This window comes from Trachinotus anak, unplaced genomic scaffold, assembly GCF_046630095.1.
Source record: "Trachinotus anak isolate AG129_WGS33_773 ecotype Australia unplaced genomic scaffold, CSIRO_AGI_Tana_v1 ptg000013l, whole genome shotgun sequence".
Lineage (NCBI taxonomy): Eukaryota > Metazoa > Chordata > Actinopteri > Carangiformes > Carangidae > Trachinotus > Trachinotus anak.
In genome coordinates this window covers 17,786,898-17,801,334 of record NW_027273864.1, presented here as the reverse complement: position 1 = coordinate 17,801,334, position 14,437 = coordinate 17,786,898, and the positions used below count along the sequence as shown (strand labels likewise).

Sequence of the window (14,437 nt, the reverse complement as noted above, 5' to 3'; positions counted from 1 at the left end):
CTGAACATGTCATGCTGTCATGTCATGAGAGCAGACACGGAAAGTTACAAGATGTTACAATATTACAGTTGTAGCTCCAAGATCCCAGAACTTTTAGCGGCCTCTAGAGGCCACACTTGCTTTTTGAAGTTTGAGGACACACGGGTTTTAAAGTTAGACAAGTTCAACAGTCCAGGGGGCCTATTGCTTGTGTCTGCTGCAACTAAAAATAAAACCAGCCTTTGATTTACACAGACATTGATCCCTGACCTCTGAGAGACAGACCGAGACAAAACTGATGACTTGAATCTGAAGGCAAAATCAATTTAAAAACGCCAGTATTAATGAGGAAACACTGTTGATCCCGGGGTTAATGTGTGATAATATTTCTGATTGCAGGGTTGCTAATTAGTGGTTCTTTGTAAGACTAATGCAACTAGATAGACAGGGATGGTGGCTGGACAACTGAGCATGCCGTCGTATATGCATATGAATATGTCTATTACACCAGTAGCTATGGGCGGCCATAGTGTAGCATAAGCAGATACAATATCGATATAAGGCGTGGCTGAGCAGTTTGCTTTGGTGGGGTAAGATTCAAATACAGTTTAAATCTGAAGTAACTGATTTCTTAGCCACAGGACAAGCTGTGAATACAACATTGACATATTAGCATCCATTAAGTTCATGTGGCAAAAAGTTGCCTATTTACAGATCTAGCAGACACAGAGCGGCATTATCTTCTATTTGTGTTGGTGCCCCCCTGACATCAAGTCCAATATCCTCTCGTCTTTTAGCTCTGTTTTGGTCTCCACCAACTCCCGAGTGAACTATCTGAATCTTAAGCAGCTATCCTCTATTTTAGTTAATTACAAAGTTTGTGTACCATTTTCTACTGGGCAGGTCGCATACAGTTAGCTCTCAAACTATTTTGTTGAAAACAGTTGTATGCTGTGGAGAGTGAATCAAAAGTTAGGTTTGAGTAGTCATTAGATCCTTTTTATTATAACAAATTTGTTCATGATTGTTTTAAAGGTACAGTAGGTCTGTTTTAAGGAATGGCGTCACCTGCCAGGGGGCTGAGGATAAATGATAATGATAAAAATATATTTTATATTAACATTTTTACATGGGGCTTTACATGATTAAAACACCTTGAAATTTACAAAAACAGTATAAGCAAACAGCATTATATTATGAACTGCATGTTTTATTTTACAAGTTATTATTAGATCTACAGTACACTCTTTGACTATTACTGCACATGAATAAACTAATGAGCTCTAAATAGAAAAAGAAAAAAAAGAGAAAGAGAAAGAAAAAACCCTTTGAGGCAAATTAATAGAAACTAAAAACTGCATATTTACATATTAATTAAACAAACACATCTGCTGATTATGTGGTTCAGCAGGAGCAGTGTCACCTCCACATGACTGGCCCTTTCAAGACTCAGTTATTTTTTCGGGAACCAATGAAACTCTTATGAGGAGACAGCACATAGTAAAACAAGATTGAACTAAGGTTGCACCTGCTGAAGATATGAATCATACATTCCACACACCCACATTCATACCTGACGATCACTCAGTCATTACACTCAGTGTGTGAAACAAAAGGAGCTAGAACCTGTAACTTTAATATGAATATGAATTATATATGAATTGAAAGTGACTTTTTATTTCTGTTTTATGTTGTCAAAGAATTGTAAGGACATTTCCAGTTGCCTGGAAATCCAACTGCAACATGAGTAACATGTCTAAAATCTTTTTTTTATTGTGCAGTGGACAGAATATTTTTTAGCCAGTTGTTAGAAGAGTCTTTTAGGATTCTGAAAATAACAACCTTCTGTTTTTTTTTTTTGTTTTTTTTTTTAAAGATCACCAGCTACTCATTTTTCAGAAAAACTGATGCTTAGCTCTGGGACTCGAACACAATCACAGTTCATGAGAGCCACAAGCTTGGGCTAACATACTATACACTGTTTCTTATTCCACCGCCCAGCTGGGTTTTTAAGGTGTGGTGTTTGTCAGAACGCAGACTACAGAGAACAGATACAGAAATGGTTCACAGAACAAAACAAAGATATGTAACCAAACTCTACTCTGCCCTTAGGTTTAGGATCCTTAAGATAAACAAACTTTCCTGATGCTGTCTCCTGGGATCCTGAGTAATATTTGAGTTACATTATTTCCTTATTAATTTAAATTACATTTAGTGGAATTTAATTTCAAAATGGTGAACATGTTGCCCTGAACTTCAGCCTGCTGGAAATTTAGCTATATGCACCACAGCAGAAATCTGCTTCGGCGCTGAGCAGAACATGATCATTGCTGAGCTCTTTGTCATTTTACAGTTTATTTATTTGAAAGAATTACATAAGCCCATTCATATAGAGAGGGATAAGGCTTGCCTTTCTCGAGCTGCAGATGGATGTTTGATTTTTGTGATGTTTCTGAGAAAGCAGGATGGGTATATAACAGCAGAGATTCCATCTAAGACCACAGGAGTCAAGATGTATTGCCACAATATGTTTATGTAGCAGAGGTGGATGTGAGGTTCAGAACATTTCTCCCTGAGAGGTGGAAATATCAAAAGACAAGGCATCGTGAGGTCCACGAGACAAACCCAAGGGATGTACTGTATTATGTTTCATTGTGTAACACATTGTTTGTTCAAGGAGCGCCAGCACAGAGACAGGCAAACTGATCACTTCTTTGCATGAGGGAACAATATCATTTATAATGTAATTTACAGGCCCAGGCAAGTGCACCCTATACTTCTTAGTCTGACAATGGAAACATACAGTATCTAATACATATCTCTCCACTCACAAACTGATGATGTGCTCAAACAAAAGATTCAAACAAGCAACATAAACAGATTTTTTTTTTTTTTTTTACACTTGCATAAAGACTGTGTTCATCATCTGGGTTCATCGTCCAAATGATTTGGCAAATCTCTCAAACCAGATGGACAGAAAAGCACACACATCCATATTAGTACATACGATACTTGCACTGGTCACGTGTGTAAATAAGCAGAAAGACTCCAGTGGACTGTTTATATGAATGTAGAGAGGCACCTAAAAGGAACAGCCACAAGACCTCCAAAGCATTGCATGTGCTGTGACTAATATGATGCTTTATTCAGCTCATTCCAGGTCTAGTCACAGTGTAGGACTGTTTGCATTGCATTTTTATTTAGACTAGACCTATCAATATGTCATATCCTGTCAATATACTTAAACATAAAGAGGGACACATTGAAATTCAAAATACAGCATTCAATTTCATGCTTGATGTTTCAAACTTTAGTAAATAAGATTAGAAAATAAATAAAGGAACCTGAAAACTAGAAAACTGGCATATCAAGGAATACCTGTTAAATAAAGCAATGCAATAAGACACTTGTGGAAACCCTGTTTCTCTGAAACAGAACTCTGTGGTTCTGTCACACTCTCACTATGTATAAAGGCAGGGCACTGTTATTTGTCATTCTGGGTACACAGTCCACCACCCTGCTAAGAAAACCAACATCACCTCGACGTGTATTACATCGCACCGTGACAAGAGTGAAAGCTCCAACAAGATGAAAGCCCATCAGGCAGGAAAGAGCCTGGAAAAGGCCAGGCCAAATACAAGATGGGTCACTAATAGCTGGATCTAGACTGTTTGTGCTAAAACATGCAGAAACTATCACTCCATTTTTCTATAATGACTCATCTCACCAGAGAAATACATTTTTTGTGTCACCTTCACAGGAAGATGGGAGTGTAAGGTCAACAACTGAACTGCTGGAGCTGGGAAACATTTGGTGTCTTGTTGACGCCTCAGCAGGGTGGACACCAGTCAGCACATTTAACTCTGGGTCCTCTAGTGGACAGACAAGCTCAGTACAACAGTGTAAAATTACCACTGGATAGCTCAGAAGACATGTACACGGACATACAACTTTTCCATTAAAAGTCATGAAAACTGCAAGATGAGGACACTGACAGGCTTTCTTCTATAATAGTACATTCCTAAAATGCTGCAGGTTTCAGCTGTGAATATATGAGGGCTCATGCAGGTCAGATAGAGGAGACATAAAGCTCAAGGTACAAATACTTTTCGTATTTGTGTTAAAACTTGTTCTTTATCCATTATTGATAAAGATTACGGGTTTCTATGATTCATTTAAACATGTACATTGATCTGGACAACTATACTTTCATGTCAAGAATAATCACGAGTATTGAAACTATTTGCAGAAGTAGGGAATGTCTACAAATTGAGAAGTCCTGCAGGCTTCAAGTATGTGGTTCATATCATTAGCTGTCCCCATGGTCCACAATGCACTTTACCATACTTTAGATTTAGTTGCATGTCTCACTTGTTTTTTAGATTTGATTTTCAAAATGTTGGCAATCCAGCTCCAGATTCCCAGAGGCAACATTGCTACAGCAGTAGTTTAATACAGAGACTAACAGATGTTTCTCCAAATATTGCATCATAACATCGTGAGTCAAATATGATTTGGAAATACTGGTTGTACCTACAAACCACTTTAATCTACCAGTTTCATAGTTCTGGCTGATTCCTTCCAGCTCATGGCACTTTGAGCCATGGCAGATGACTTATAATGATGATGATAATAATAATAATAATAAAACCAATGCAAAAACAATAGGGTTCTACCCCTTCAGGGTAAGAATGCTTTAAAAAGAATTGATTAATCCAACACCACCATTACTCTCCTATGTAATTTATTTCATGTACAAACAAAACAAAAACAAAGGACTTTGTATAAACTGTACAATCTTTTTAACATGGCGAGACAAAAAAGGCATTACCACAGAAGAATTACAAAAGAAATCTGTAAACTAGGGAAGTATATTTACTGTGCATATGTACAACTTATAAATTATATCATTCACTATCTTAATGTGCCTCCATTACAGATTCTTTCTATGGTTTAGTTTATGGCAAGAGGTGTTATCATCATGGATCATATATGGAGTGAAATCATTGAAGGAGAACCTATCTTTTGCTTCCATGCCAATTCCTTCATCTTTGTTAATGCAGACATGGTGGAGCTCCTCTTCAAAAACAGGAGCAAATCATCTGCAGGTAAATCAATTATCAGATAAATCATCTGAGCTTGAGACTCATGGTTCATTCCAATTCAGTGAAACGAGCGAACATGGCTTTGCGGACTGCGTCTTTGTACGTGTCTGAAGGAGAGAGAGTGTAGTTGGTGCCTTTAGTGCCAAGTCCAGCTCCTTTTGTTCTCAACTGTGCCTGAGGAGGGAAACCACAAACTTCAGTACTGTTTTTTATTTTTATTTTAATTTTTTTTAGAGATACACAGTTATTGATGCTGATTGGTACTAGATACACACTGACACCACCAGGTAATGTTTGTGAATACCTCAATAGGTGTAGTGATGCCCTGCTGGTTGCGACCAAGTCCTTTCCCCTCCTTCCAGCCCATGGCTTGCAGCATTTTGTTCCCAATATTGTCACTGTTAAGACCATCCTTAGTGGGCTGTTCATAGTTACTGCAAAGGAAAAAAGGGAAATACTCAAACATTACTATAAATACACAAAATGAACGAGTTGAGCCATATAAGGATTGAAAAACAGCATGTTACACAAATCAGTACTTGAACAACAAAGGTGCTTACACGGCTGGTGCTGGTTGGCTAAATTTCTTCTTTTTAGGTGCCGGGGGTTCAGGGATGCCATATTTTTCTCTCCTCTCAGCTGCTCTGTCTCTATATTTCATCTTTTCACAAGAACAATAAAAACATTTTGAATTTTAAAATCAGTCACCTTGAAAGAGGAACAACATGACACACTAACAGCTCGGTGATTCTGTATTGAGCCGAACCTCAGTCTCTCTCCTCTCCAACTCTTCCAGCTCTGCTTCGCTCATTTTGGATCTGCGCAGAACCTCCAGGTTTTTCTGGGAAGGACCAGAGAAAAGATTAATACCTCAGGGAATCAAAGGGGCCTTATGGTTTTCCTGACTGACACTTTGGACTTCCACTATTAGGTCTGAGGACAATATGCATGATGTTACCTTGTGGAGATCAGAGAGTTGCTGATGTCGAATTAGACTCTCTTTATTGGGAAACTGTCTCCGACACAACAAGCAGGCCAACTTTTTCCAGTCGGTCAGCTTGTCCTGGCTCATGTCACCACCATCAACCTCTGCTATCCCCTCTTCAGGGTCACTGTCTCCACTGTAGGCTGCGACAAGGCCACACTAGCCACACAACAGATAAACAAAGACACGTGTAAATATTGAAATAAATACCACCGGAATATAACTGAGCACATATATTTTCTATGAAACTAAAATGGCATTGACAGTAATTGTTATAACCCTGCAAGATAAAAGTTCAGCCCCCCAGAATCAGGGATGCGGAAAACACTCACCCTTGAAGTACTGACAGAGCTGGTTGGGGGCTCCTCCTCAGGGCCCCTTGGCATCTCTGGCATGAGTCTGTCCAGAGCTCCTGCCTGCTAAAAAAAAGAAAAAAAAAAGAGAGAAATGCCTCAATCCATCCATTTACGTCTAAGGTATACACATGCAGTCTCAGAACATTTTCAGATATGGATTACCTTCTTTTCAAACAGTGTGAAGCCAGCGTCAGCAGCTGCTGCCTCCTTCCTCTCTTCTTGACTAATAGGCTGAAAGCTACTCTTAAAGTTCTCTTTCTGCTTGTTGAGGCTCTTAGCCCACCGTTCCATGTCTTTAGCAATCTAAAAGTATCACATAGATTTGAATATGACTTTAAAACTTAAAAATAGAAAATACAAGACTACATAAAAGTTAAAGTAGCATGTGCATAACAGACAATATGTGCTGAAATATGATTTATGACAATACCTGCTGAGCAGTCTTGCTTTTGGGCTTTTCCTTTTTCTCCTTGCCCTCTTTTGGTTCTTTGTTTCCTGTTGCTGTTGCGTTGTCATTTTGTCCAGCATTTGTGTCCGCTGGGGCAGGTACGTATGTCTGCTTCTCACTGTCCCAGTACAGGTACTGCTGGGTCTGAGAGTTGTAGTAATACTGAAACAGAATGAAACAACAATGTACATAATCCAAGCAACATAAACTCCTGTAACTGTCACTAACAAGACAAGAACCAAGTGGCGGTGTTACTTACATGTGTGTTTGGGTCATAGTAGAGGCCAGTTTGAGGATCATAATAGTAGCCAGAGGACTCATCATACTGATAGGTGGATGTATCAGGGACAGCTGTCAATTGTACAACATTACATCATTAACAAAGGCTGTAGAAAACGTCTTTGGGTCGAGTTTAAAATAGTTTTAACTAAGAATACCATTTATTTATTGATATCAGTATAATTTTCATAATCAATGAGGGGTCCCAACTCTAATTTTAATTAAGCTTCCCTTCTGAAGTCATTCTACAAGCAGGCACCTCTTGTTCTGATGAGCATTCAGCAGCTAACCTTCAACAACAATAAAAAGTAATACAAGACTAGCAACGCCCATCTTATTTGTAAATTTAGACTTGCATATGACTCTTGAACTAGAACCGAACTGTCTCACAATTTCAAGCTGCACCCAGGGGAACGCTTTAGTACAATGCACATGACAGTGACCTCGGGAGGATTATGCACATCACAGTTACACAGAACAGGTTTTAAGGGATACTGTGTGCTCATACCAGTGTTGGTGTCAGCTGTCTGTCCAGAGGCTATTAATGTACTGGCCGCGGTAACAGTGGCAGCAGCTACAGGGGCAACTGGCATAGCCGCAGCTTCAATGCCTGGGAGATGTCCTGTCTGGGGTTTTGCCTCCAGTTGCTGAGCAAGTGGCAGTGCCTGCAATAAGCATAATTGTTGTTTTGAGACTGTTAGACCATGCATTTTAACAATGGTACTATAGTATAATTACAGAGTTAACAAAATCACGTGTTACCTGAACAGCAGGCTGACCAATTATATGGGGTTGGTAGACTTGTGCACTCTGTGAGATCACTACTCCAGCTGCAGTTGGAACAATCTTTACACCAGGGGCAGCTAAAATTGGAAATGTAAAGCTCTGTGAACAATTTTCCCAATATTCAACATCAGTATGCAAACAGAGTCAAATTATTACATTGTTCAGAATCTAGCAGAGATCTCCGTGTTTGTTGATGCTTTAAGCAGGGTTTATCTCACTGTTTATTGTTCCTACAGCCTTAGTATAAACAAATGTTAGAACAGCTTGTGATCTCAGCTGCTTGACATCACTAAAACACACTGAAAGGACTACATTTTATTTATTTTTTTATTTGTCCAACACTAATATTCCAGTACTAATATTAAGTGGTCATTAGTCATCTCCTACCTCCTAGAATTCCGTTTCCCTGTGAGGTGCTGGCTCCTGCTCCTTGCTGGTAGTACGTCTGGTACTCCTATTGAAAAAAGGAATACATTAAAATATAACGGTTTGTTTTTGAGCTTGGGTGTGAGACTTCCTCATCAAAACTTGTACCCAATGGAGATATAGATAATTGCCATTGTGGCCGGATTTTCTAAAAGTTTCTATGAAATACACGTACAACCTCATGTCTTATCTTTTAAGTGCTGTCATCAGTGATATAATGGTCGTATTTTAATATCTGCAGGTCTGAATCAAACAAATGAAAATATATCAGATTGGTACAGTGTTTCTTTTTCTACTAACCTGTGACATTGGAGTGTAGCCTTCTTGCAAGTAGCTGTACTCCGACATTCCCTCTGAGCTCTGTTGTGGCCGAAAAGAAGTAAAGGGAGCATTAGGATTATGTGACATCGACATCATTGGGAGAGGATAAATAATGTGATGTTGAGAGTACATGGGCCTACCTGACTTGAGGACCACTGAGCTGCAGCAATGGCTGTGCTGGCCACAGAGAAGGCACTGACGCGATTCCCGTCTGGTAGTAAGAGGTCCCTAAAACAGGCAAATGTCAAGAAGTTTATTTCCACCTTTAATTTGAGTGTGGCTGAGTCTCCCTGCTCCTTATTGTGGATAAAATTATGCAATTTGGGGGAAGAACACAAGATTTGCCAAAGAAATTAAAAGTTAAAGGACACTTCTGGTCAATCTTTGTATCTATCGCAAAAAACCAGGGCACATAGTACACTATTGTAATACTTACTTTCTAGCACTCTTAGCGTAGTCCACCCCAATTGTTTTTCCATCTAGTTTTAGAGGAGGCTGCAGTCCCTGTAAGATTGTTAGCAGCTGAGAGGCCTCCTGTGAAAAGGAGAAATGCAGATATCAATGAGGTGACGAGTTCATCCAGGAGAAAAATGTAAGACTAAGGAATGATATGAGTAGAAAAGCTAAATGGAAGCCACTGGTAAGTGGTTTGTTGTTATAACAGTAAATTACAATGCTTCTTTACAGAATATTGTGACAATGTTCACATGTAGATCTTAAAGAAAGCTTTACCAGAGGAGAGGACAGCTGTACAAAGGCAAAGCCTCTGTTCTGGCCTGTCTGCTTGTCCTTGATGAGGCGAATGTTGTTAGATGAAAGATTAGCATATGGTGCCAGGGCTGTCATGATGGCTTCCACGGTGGTCATGGGAGCAATATTTCTCAGGATGATTGCTGCGGAGAACAAAAGTCCATACTTTAGAACCACCTTTCATAAATCGGGTTTTCTCATTCCAAAGTAGAATATTACAGCTATAAAATAGTAGTCCTTACTGTCGCCATAGAAGTCTCCACTGGGTTGAGTTTCAGAGACTCCAGTATTACTGCTAGTTTCACTTTCTGTTGAGAGAATGACAGAGAAGTAAGAGGTGCATTAACATTACCTTCAGAACGGTGTAACCAGAGAACTGGAAATGAGGTTTTAAGTGATAAGTGTCAAAAACCTGTGCTAAAAATTAGTCAGTGTTCACAATATCCGATAGGCTAACTCATAAACTACTATGTATAGTGTTTGGTCCCCATTTTGTGTTATTGTCAGGTAGGAAGGAAAAATGCATGCTGTTTCTCCATCTACGCACTTTGCTTACATCTGTGTGAGTGACAACACTTAGTAGCCATATCATTTGTTTTACTAGGCCTCTACAACTCCAAAAACACAAACTTTGCGTTGCATCCCAGGGCTGCTGCTTCAGGCAGCCCAGATGTCTGCTGTCAGTGGCCTTTTGTTGATTTAACTACTTACCAGCTTTGGCTGCTCCACACCTGAAGCACTTCAGCCTCCTCCGGAAATTGTACAGGCCACACTGCAAGTAACCGTTCACATCATTTTTATTATACACCTACTAAAGCCCTTAACAGTGCTGCCTCAGAGAACAGGCAGTCTATATTGGTGCAGCATACCATACTTACCCGAGACACAACCTAACCTTTACCTCTTATCCAAATGTAGGTGTACTAAAAAATTAGCTGACAGGACTGCAACAATTGTAATTTAAAGACCTAACTTGTGTGTGCATGTGTGTGTGTGTGTTATGTTCTGCAGTAGCACTGTTTGGATAATGCGACTGTGAAACCAAGACTGATTGTTAACTTACAGTGTTGCAGAGCCAGTCCTCGTACTTGTTCCTTGGGTGACTGTAGTGCATGTCCACGCTTTTGCCTTGGATGGTCAGACGTTTCTGAAAGAGGAGGACAAAAATCACTCAAGTGTTCATGGCGAGCATTAATCTCATCAACAGAGCAAGCAGTGTTGGAAGGGAGAAAAGGGGAACAGGGACCCCCCAACAGATAGCCTTTGTGTTAAAGACAGGCACATGATGTATATGTGAGCATGATGTATGGAGGGTTCTTTTGGTGTTTGGGACCCGAGTGCCCAGACCAAGCTGGAGCAGAGTGTAGAATGTGACCCTAACGGACATTTTTGACTGTTTTAAAAAACATGTATTGGCTTCCCACAAAAATGTTAAAAGAGTGACTTTCTAAAACAAACAAACAAAAAAAAAAATCCCCCATCTACTGAGGGGTGGGCTTGGAAAAGAATAGTCTGAGGTTACATTCAACTCTGGAATATCATTGATAATGCCTCTATCGGTAAGAAAACGATAATGTGTTCATTATCTTAAATGCGGATTCCTAAAGGAGGTGACAGCTGACTCACAATATGACTCAAATCTGCAGCTTTGATGCTACTGCCTTTTACAGTAAAGTAACAAAATAATTAATAAAACATAAACCATGAACATAATCATCTCTATTAATATATATAAATTGTTTTGTTCTGTAACACACAATCCATTTTTTTTTTCAAGTAGATCAATACAGGTTACACTTATTCAATGCACTTTGGTTGCCTTTTGGGTTATTTTTCCAGATCCCCAAGATTAAAACTAGACTTGGCGATTGTGAAGCAACCTGATTGGTCTCCATCCATCGGGTAGCATCTTGCAAGTGATAAAAGTCCACGAAGGCGAAACCACGGCTTATACCTAGAGACAGCATTCAAATATAGACGGGAGGCGTGTTAGTTAAGAGTCCATGGGCATATTATTCAAACTCTTCCACAAACTGCTTCACGACCCAGGCCCTTTTTGGTACACAATGGGCCACACTCCTTAGGGGTTTTACCATAGCAAGAAATCCTGCTGAATATCACTTTTTGAACCACACTCAACAACAAAGTGTGCGTCTGCCAATTGCCTTTCTTAAAAACTAGTATTGCAGCTGTTACTTACCTTAAAAAGATCCATACTGAACTGAAATGAAAAGTCTTTAATCAACATTTTAAACCCCTTTTTAGTAACGTGATACAATTCTCTCCTAGCTGCTATGGGAAAATGGGTCTGAATGGAAGCAGACTGGCCCTATGGGTCAAACACTGGGGGAAACACTGGGGTTGGGGTCCGCCGTCTAGCTGGTTCTCACCTGTTTTCTTTTTCATCAGCCTGACATCCACTGGCTGGGGTCCCTCCAGTTGGTCAATGGCAAAACGAATCTAAAAAAACAACATAGAGACAAAAGTTTAAAATTATTATTCTAAACCTGCCCCATTTTAAAAAGGCATTTCATCTTATAGAGTATGTGGTGCACACACATTAAACCAAACTAGGTAAGAAAAAAGGGTTTCATATCTGCAGGAGAAAACTAAAGACTTACATCTTCCTCTGTGATATGAGGAGACAGACCCCAGAGCATGATGGTCTTACTCTTCTTCTCCTCCCCAGGCTCCCTTCTATAATCCTGATCTGGGTAGTCGCCATCAGAGTGATAACCATCTTCTGATCTGTCACTGTTGCGTCGTTTCCTTTCTCTGTGCTTTAAAACAAATAAATCAATGCATCAGTTCAGTATCAATGTCAACAAACAACAAAGCACGTTCACTAATACATCATAATGCAAATAAAGTCAATGAATATTAAAATAACTACCTCTGGACTGTCTCTCAATGCTCGACGATCTCCTCCTTCATAGCGATCACTACGTCTATCTTCCCCCCAGCGGCGCATGTAGTGATCACGTTCTTGATCCCTCTCTCTTCTGTCGCGCCATTCTGATTCATCACGGGACTGGTCAGAGCCATATCTCCCGCTGCGTTCTGTCCGACTTATCCTATTTAGGAACACATGTAAAAGAAAAGTAAAACAACAGCATACCATGAATGTTTCTTCTCATATGATGCAAGAAAATACGACTGTATCATCAACCTCAGTTACACAATTTCTTGATTAATATTATAAAAACAAAACTGAACCTGATATCTTCCTCCTGTTGTAGAGGAGTAAAGTTTTATTGACTTCCAAAATATATCCAGAAAAGTAACATCATCACAGATAAGATAAGGATTTAAGGCCTGTCTAGTCAGCCTTGATTTCTCAATTTATGTGGTGCGGGCAGAGAGAAGCTATTCTACTGCGTGACAAAATAGTTACTAAGTTGGTCAGTACTCTCAGTCTCATTTCAGGAGAGTGATACATTAAAGCCCCCCTCAACGTTCCCCCAAAATGGAGAGCATTATGTCTAGCTCTCCTATACTTTTCCTATATTATGCTAATTCAAGATTGTTTGGACTTTTGCTTCCAAGATTAAGTTAGTCATTTTCATAAGAAATGTCCCACCAGACACCAACATATCTCAAAGGCTGATCCATTAAAATCATTTTTGTCCTCAGTTGAGACAGGTTTAATGCGGTGACTTTGGGTGGGGGTGCCATCATTAAGCCCAAGTATAGTGACATTTATATCACTTCCCTGTAGTATCCTGCATGGTGGGCATTTAAAGACAATTTTCATATGTCCAAGACCCTTCATCAGATTTGGATTTTAGGGCAGGATTGCTTAAGGTGATACAAAGTTAGGTTACATCTTACACACGACTCTTGACTTGAGAAATACACAGGTCATCTAGACCTCGAAGGTGTTATTTGGTATTATTGAAGGTTAGCGTTAAAGTGTCATGTGTTTTGAATGCAACCATCTCTATCTACCTTTAAGGATATGACAGATATTTAAACTTGGATCAAAATAACACTGTCGTTATGGTTAGCCACACCTACCAGGGTAAAATTCGCCAGGGCTTAACGCGTCAACTCACCGTTTATCAGCTCCCATTTTTCACTCTGCCTCCGCACTCACACGACCTCTAGAAAGCAAAAATGCCAAAAATTCCGGGTCACACAATAATTTTGTCGTAATTGTATTTAATTACAATCTCATGTAAGAGCAGTTCTCCCACAGTCACATTATAAGGATTACAACTAAATGTTTGTAACGCATAACATGGACCCGGTCTAACGTTAGCAACCAGACGTGACTTGTGCCAATTCAATGACGCAAATGAAAGCTATAAGATGTTTCTATTTCCAACCTGAATATCCAGTAACTCACCGGTGTCGTTTGTTAACAGTGTTGTTGCACACTATTAGTTTTTCAAAATTATAATTGTAGAATCGTGAGAAAGAAAATTCATCTCACGGTCAAGGACTTCCCACAACACTACAACGGCCCCTTCTTTGTCCCAAGATGCATTGGTGTATAACCCGGTGCATGATGGGTAATGGTAAAGCTTAGCCCCGAATTTGCCTCACAGGAAGAACTTGGTCCTGGACTGTTTCTCTGGTCTGACAATCCGTTGCGTTTATGTTGACAATACGGAAAGATAAAGCTTAGGTTCGCTATAAACAAATAGTTGTCTGTCTGCCTTAGCAAACTAACCGAACATACACAGCATGGATGTGTGGGACATATTGTTGCGGTTGAAGCGCCGCCTGAAAGCCCGCACTGAGGGCAAAACACATAAATAATTGATCTCCGCCATTTTACTGGGTAATGCACTACTTAGCTTGCCATATTTGCATTGTCTGGAAGTCTTTTGGTATTAATCCAGAAATAATTGGTAATAGATTGTTCATTCGGCAACTTTAATTAGGTTGCTGTTTGTTCAGAGGTTGCTGGTTTACTTCACGTTATGCTGATTTTCACAAAACACAATTATAAAATGTTTAAGTACAGACATAAATTAGCCTGTCTTGTGCATCAGAC

At 39.6% G+C, this 14,437-nt stretch overlaps 1 protein-coding gene across 2 annotated transcripts; it reads right to left on the bottom strand.

Moving 5' to 3' along the window:
• Positions 1-4,706: 4,706 nt before the first annotated feature.
• rbm5 (RNA binding motif protein 5) lies at positions 4,707-13,932 on the bottom strand. Of its 2 annotated transcripts, none has more exons than XM_071495553.1 (25): positions 13,784-13,932; positions 13,491-13,538; positions 12,329-12,509; positions 12,057-12,215; positions 11,826-11,895; positions 11,316-11,389; positions 10,499-10,582; positions 10,147-10,207; positions 9,678-9,743; positions 9,418-9,578; positions 9,122-9,219; positions 8,826-8,913; positions 8,665-8,724; positions 8,326-8,392; positions 7,915-8,015; positions 7,661-7,817; positions 7,133-7,224; positions 6,856-7,035; positions 6,588-6,728; positions 6,402-6,488; positions 6,043-6,228; positions 5,851-5,925; positions 5,645-5,745; positions 5,389-5,518; positions 4,707-5,258 (listed from the first exon to the last, which is right to left on the bottom strand). In XM_071495553.1, exons 2-25 carry the CDS (start codon positions 13,505-13,507, stop codon positions 5,133-5,135), a joined length of 2,562 nt encoding a protein of 853 aa, XP_071351654.1. In that variant the 5' UTR covers positions 13,508-13,538; positions 13,784-13,932; the 3' UTR covers positions 4,707-5,132. The 2 variants fall into 2 exon arrangements, with proteins under 2 accessions (XP_071351654.1, XP_071351655.1); XM_071495554.1 differs by having other exon boundaries at positions 6,402-6,485; positions 13,784-13,924.
• Between the last annotated feature and the right edge of the window lie 505 nt (positions 13,933-14,437).

Excerpts from the sequence above, each read along its gene's own strand:
- rbm5 (XM_071495553.1), bottom strand. Across the intron at positions 9,579-9,677 it reads TGGAGACTTCTATGGCGACA|CAATCATCCTGAGAAATATT; the intron begins GTAAGGACTACT and ends TGTTCTCCGCAG. Across the intron at positions 7,225-7,660 it reads GACAGCTGACACCAACACTG|CTGTCCCTGATACATCCACC; the intron begins GTATGAGCACAC and ends TACAATTGACAG.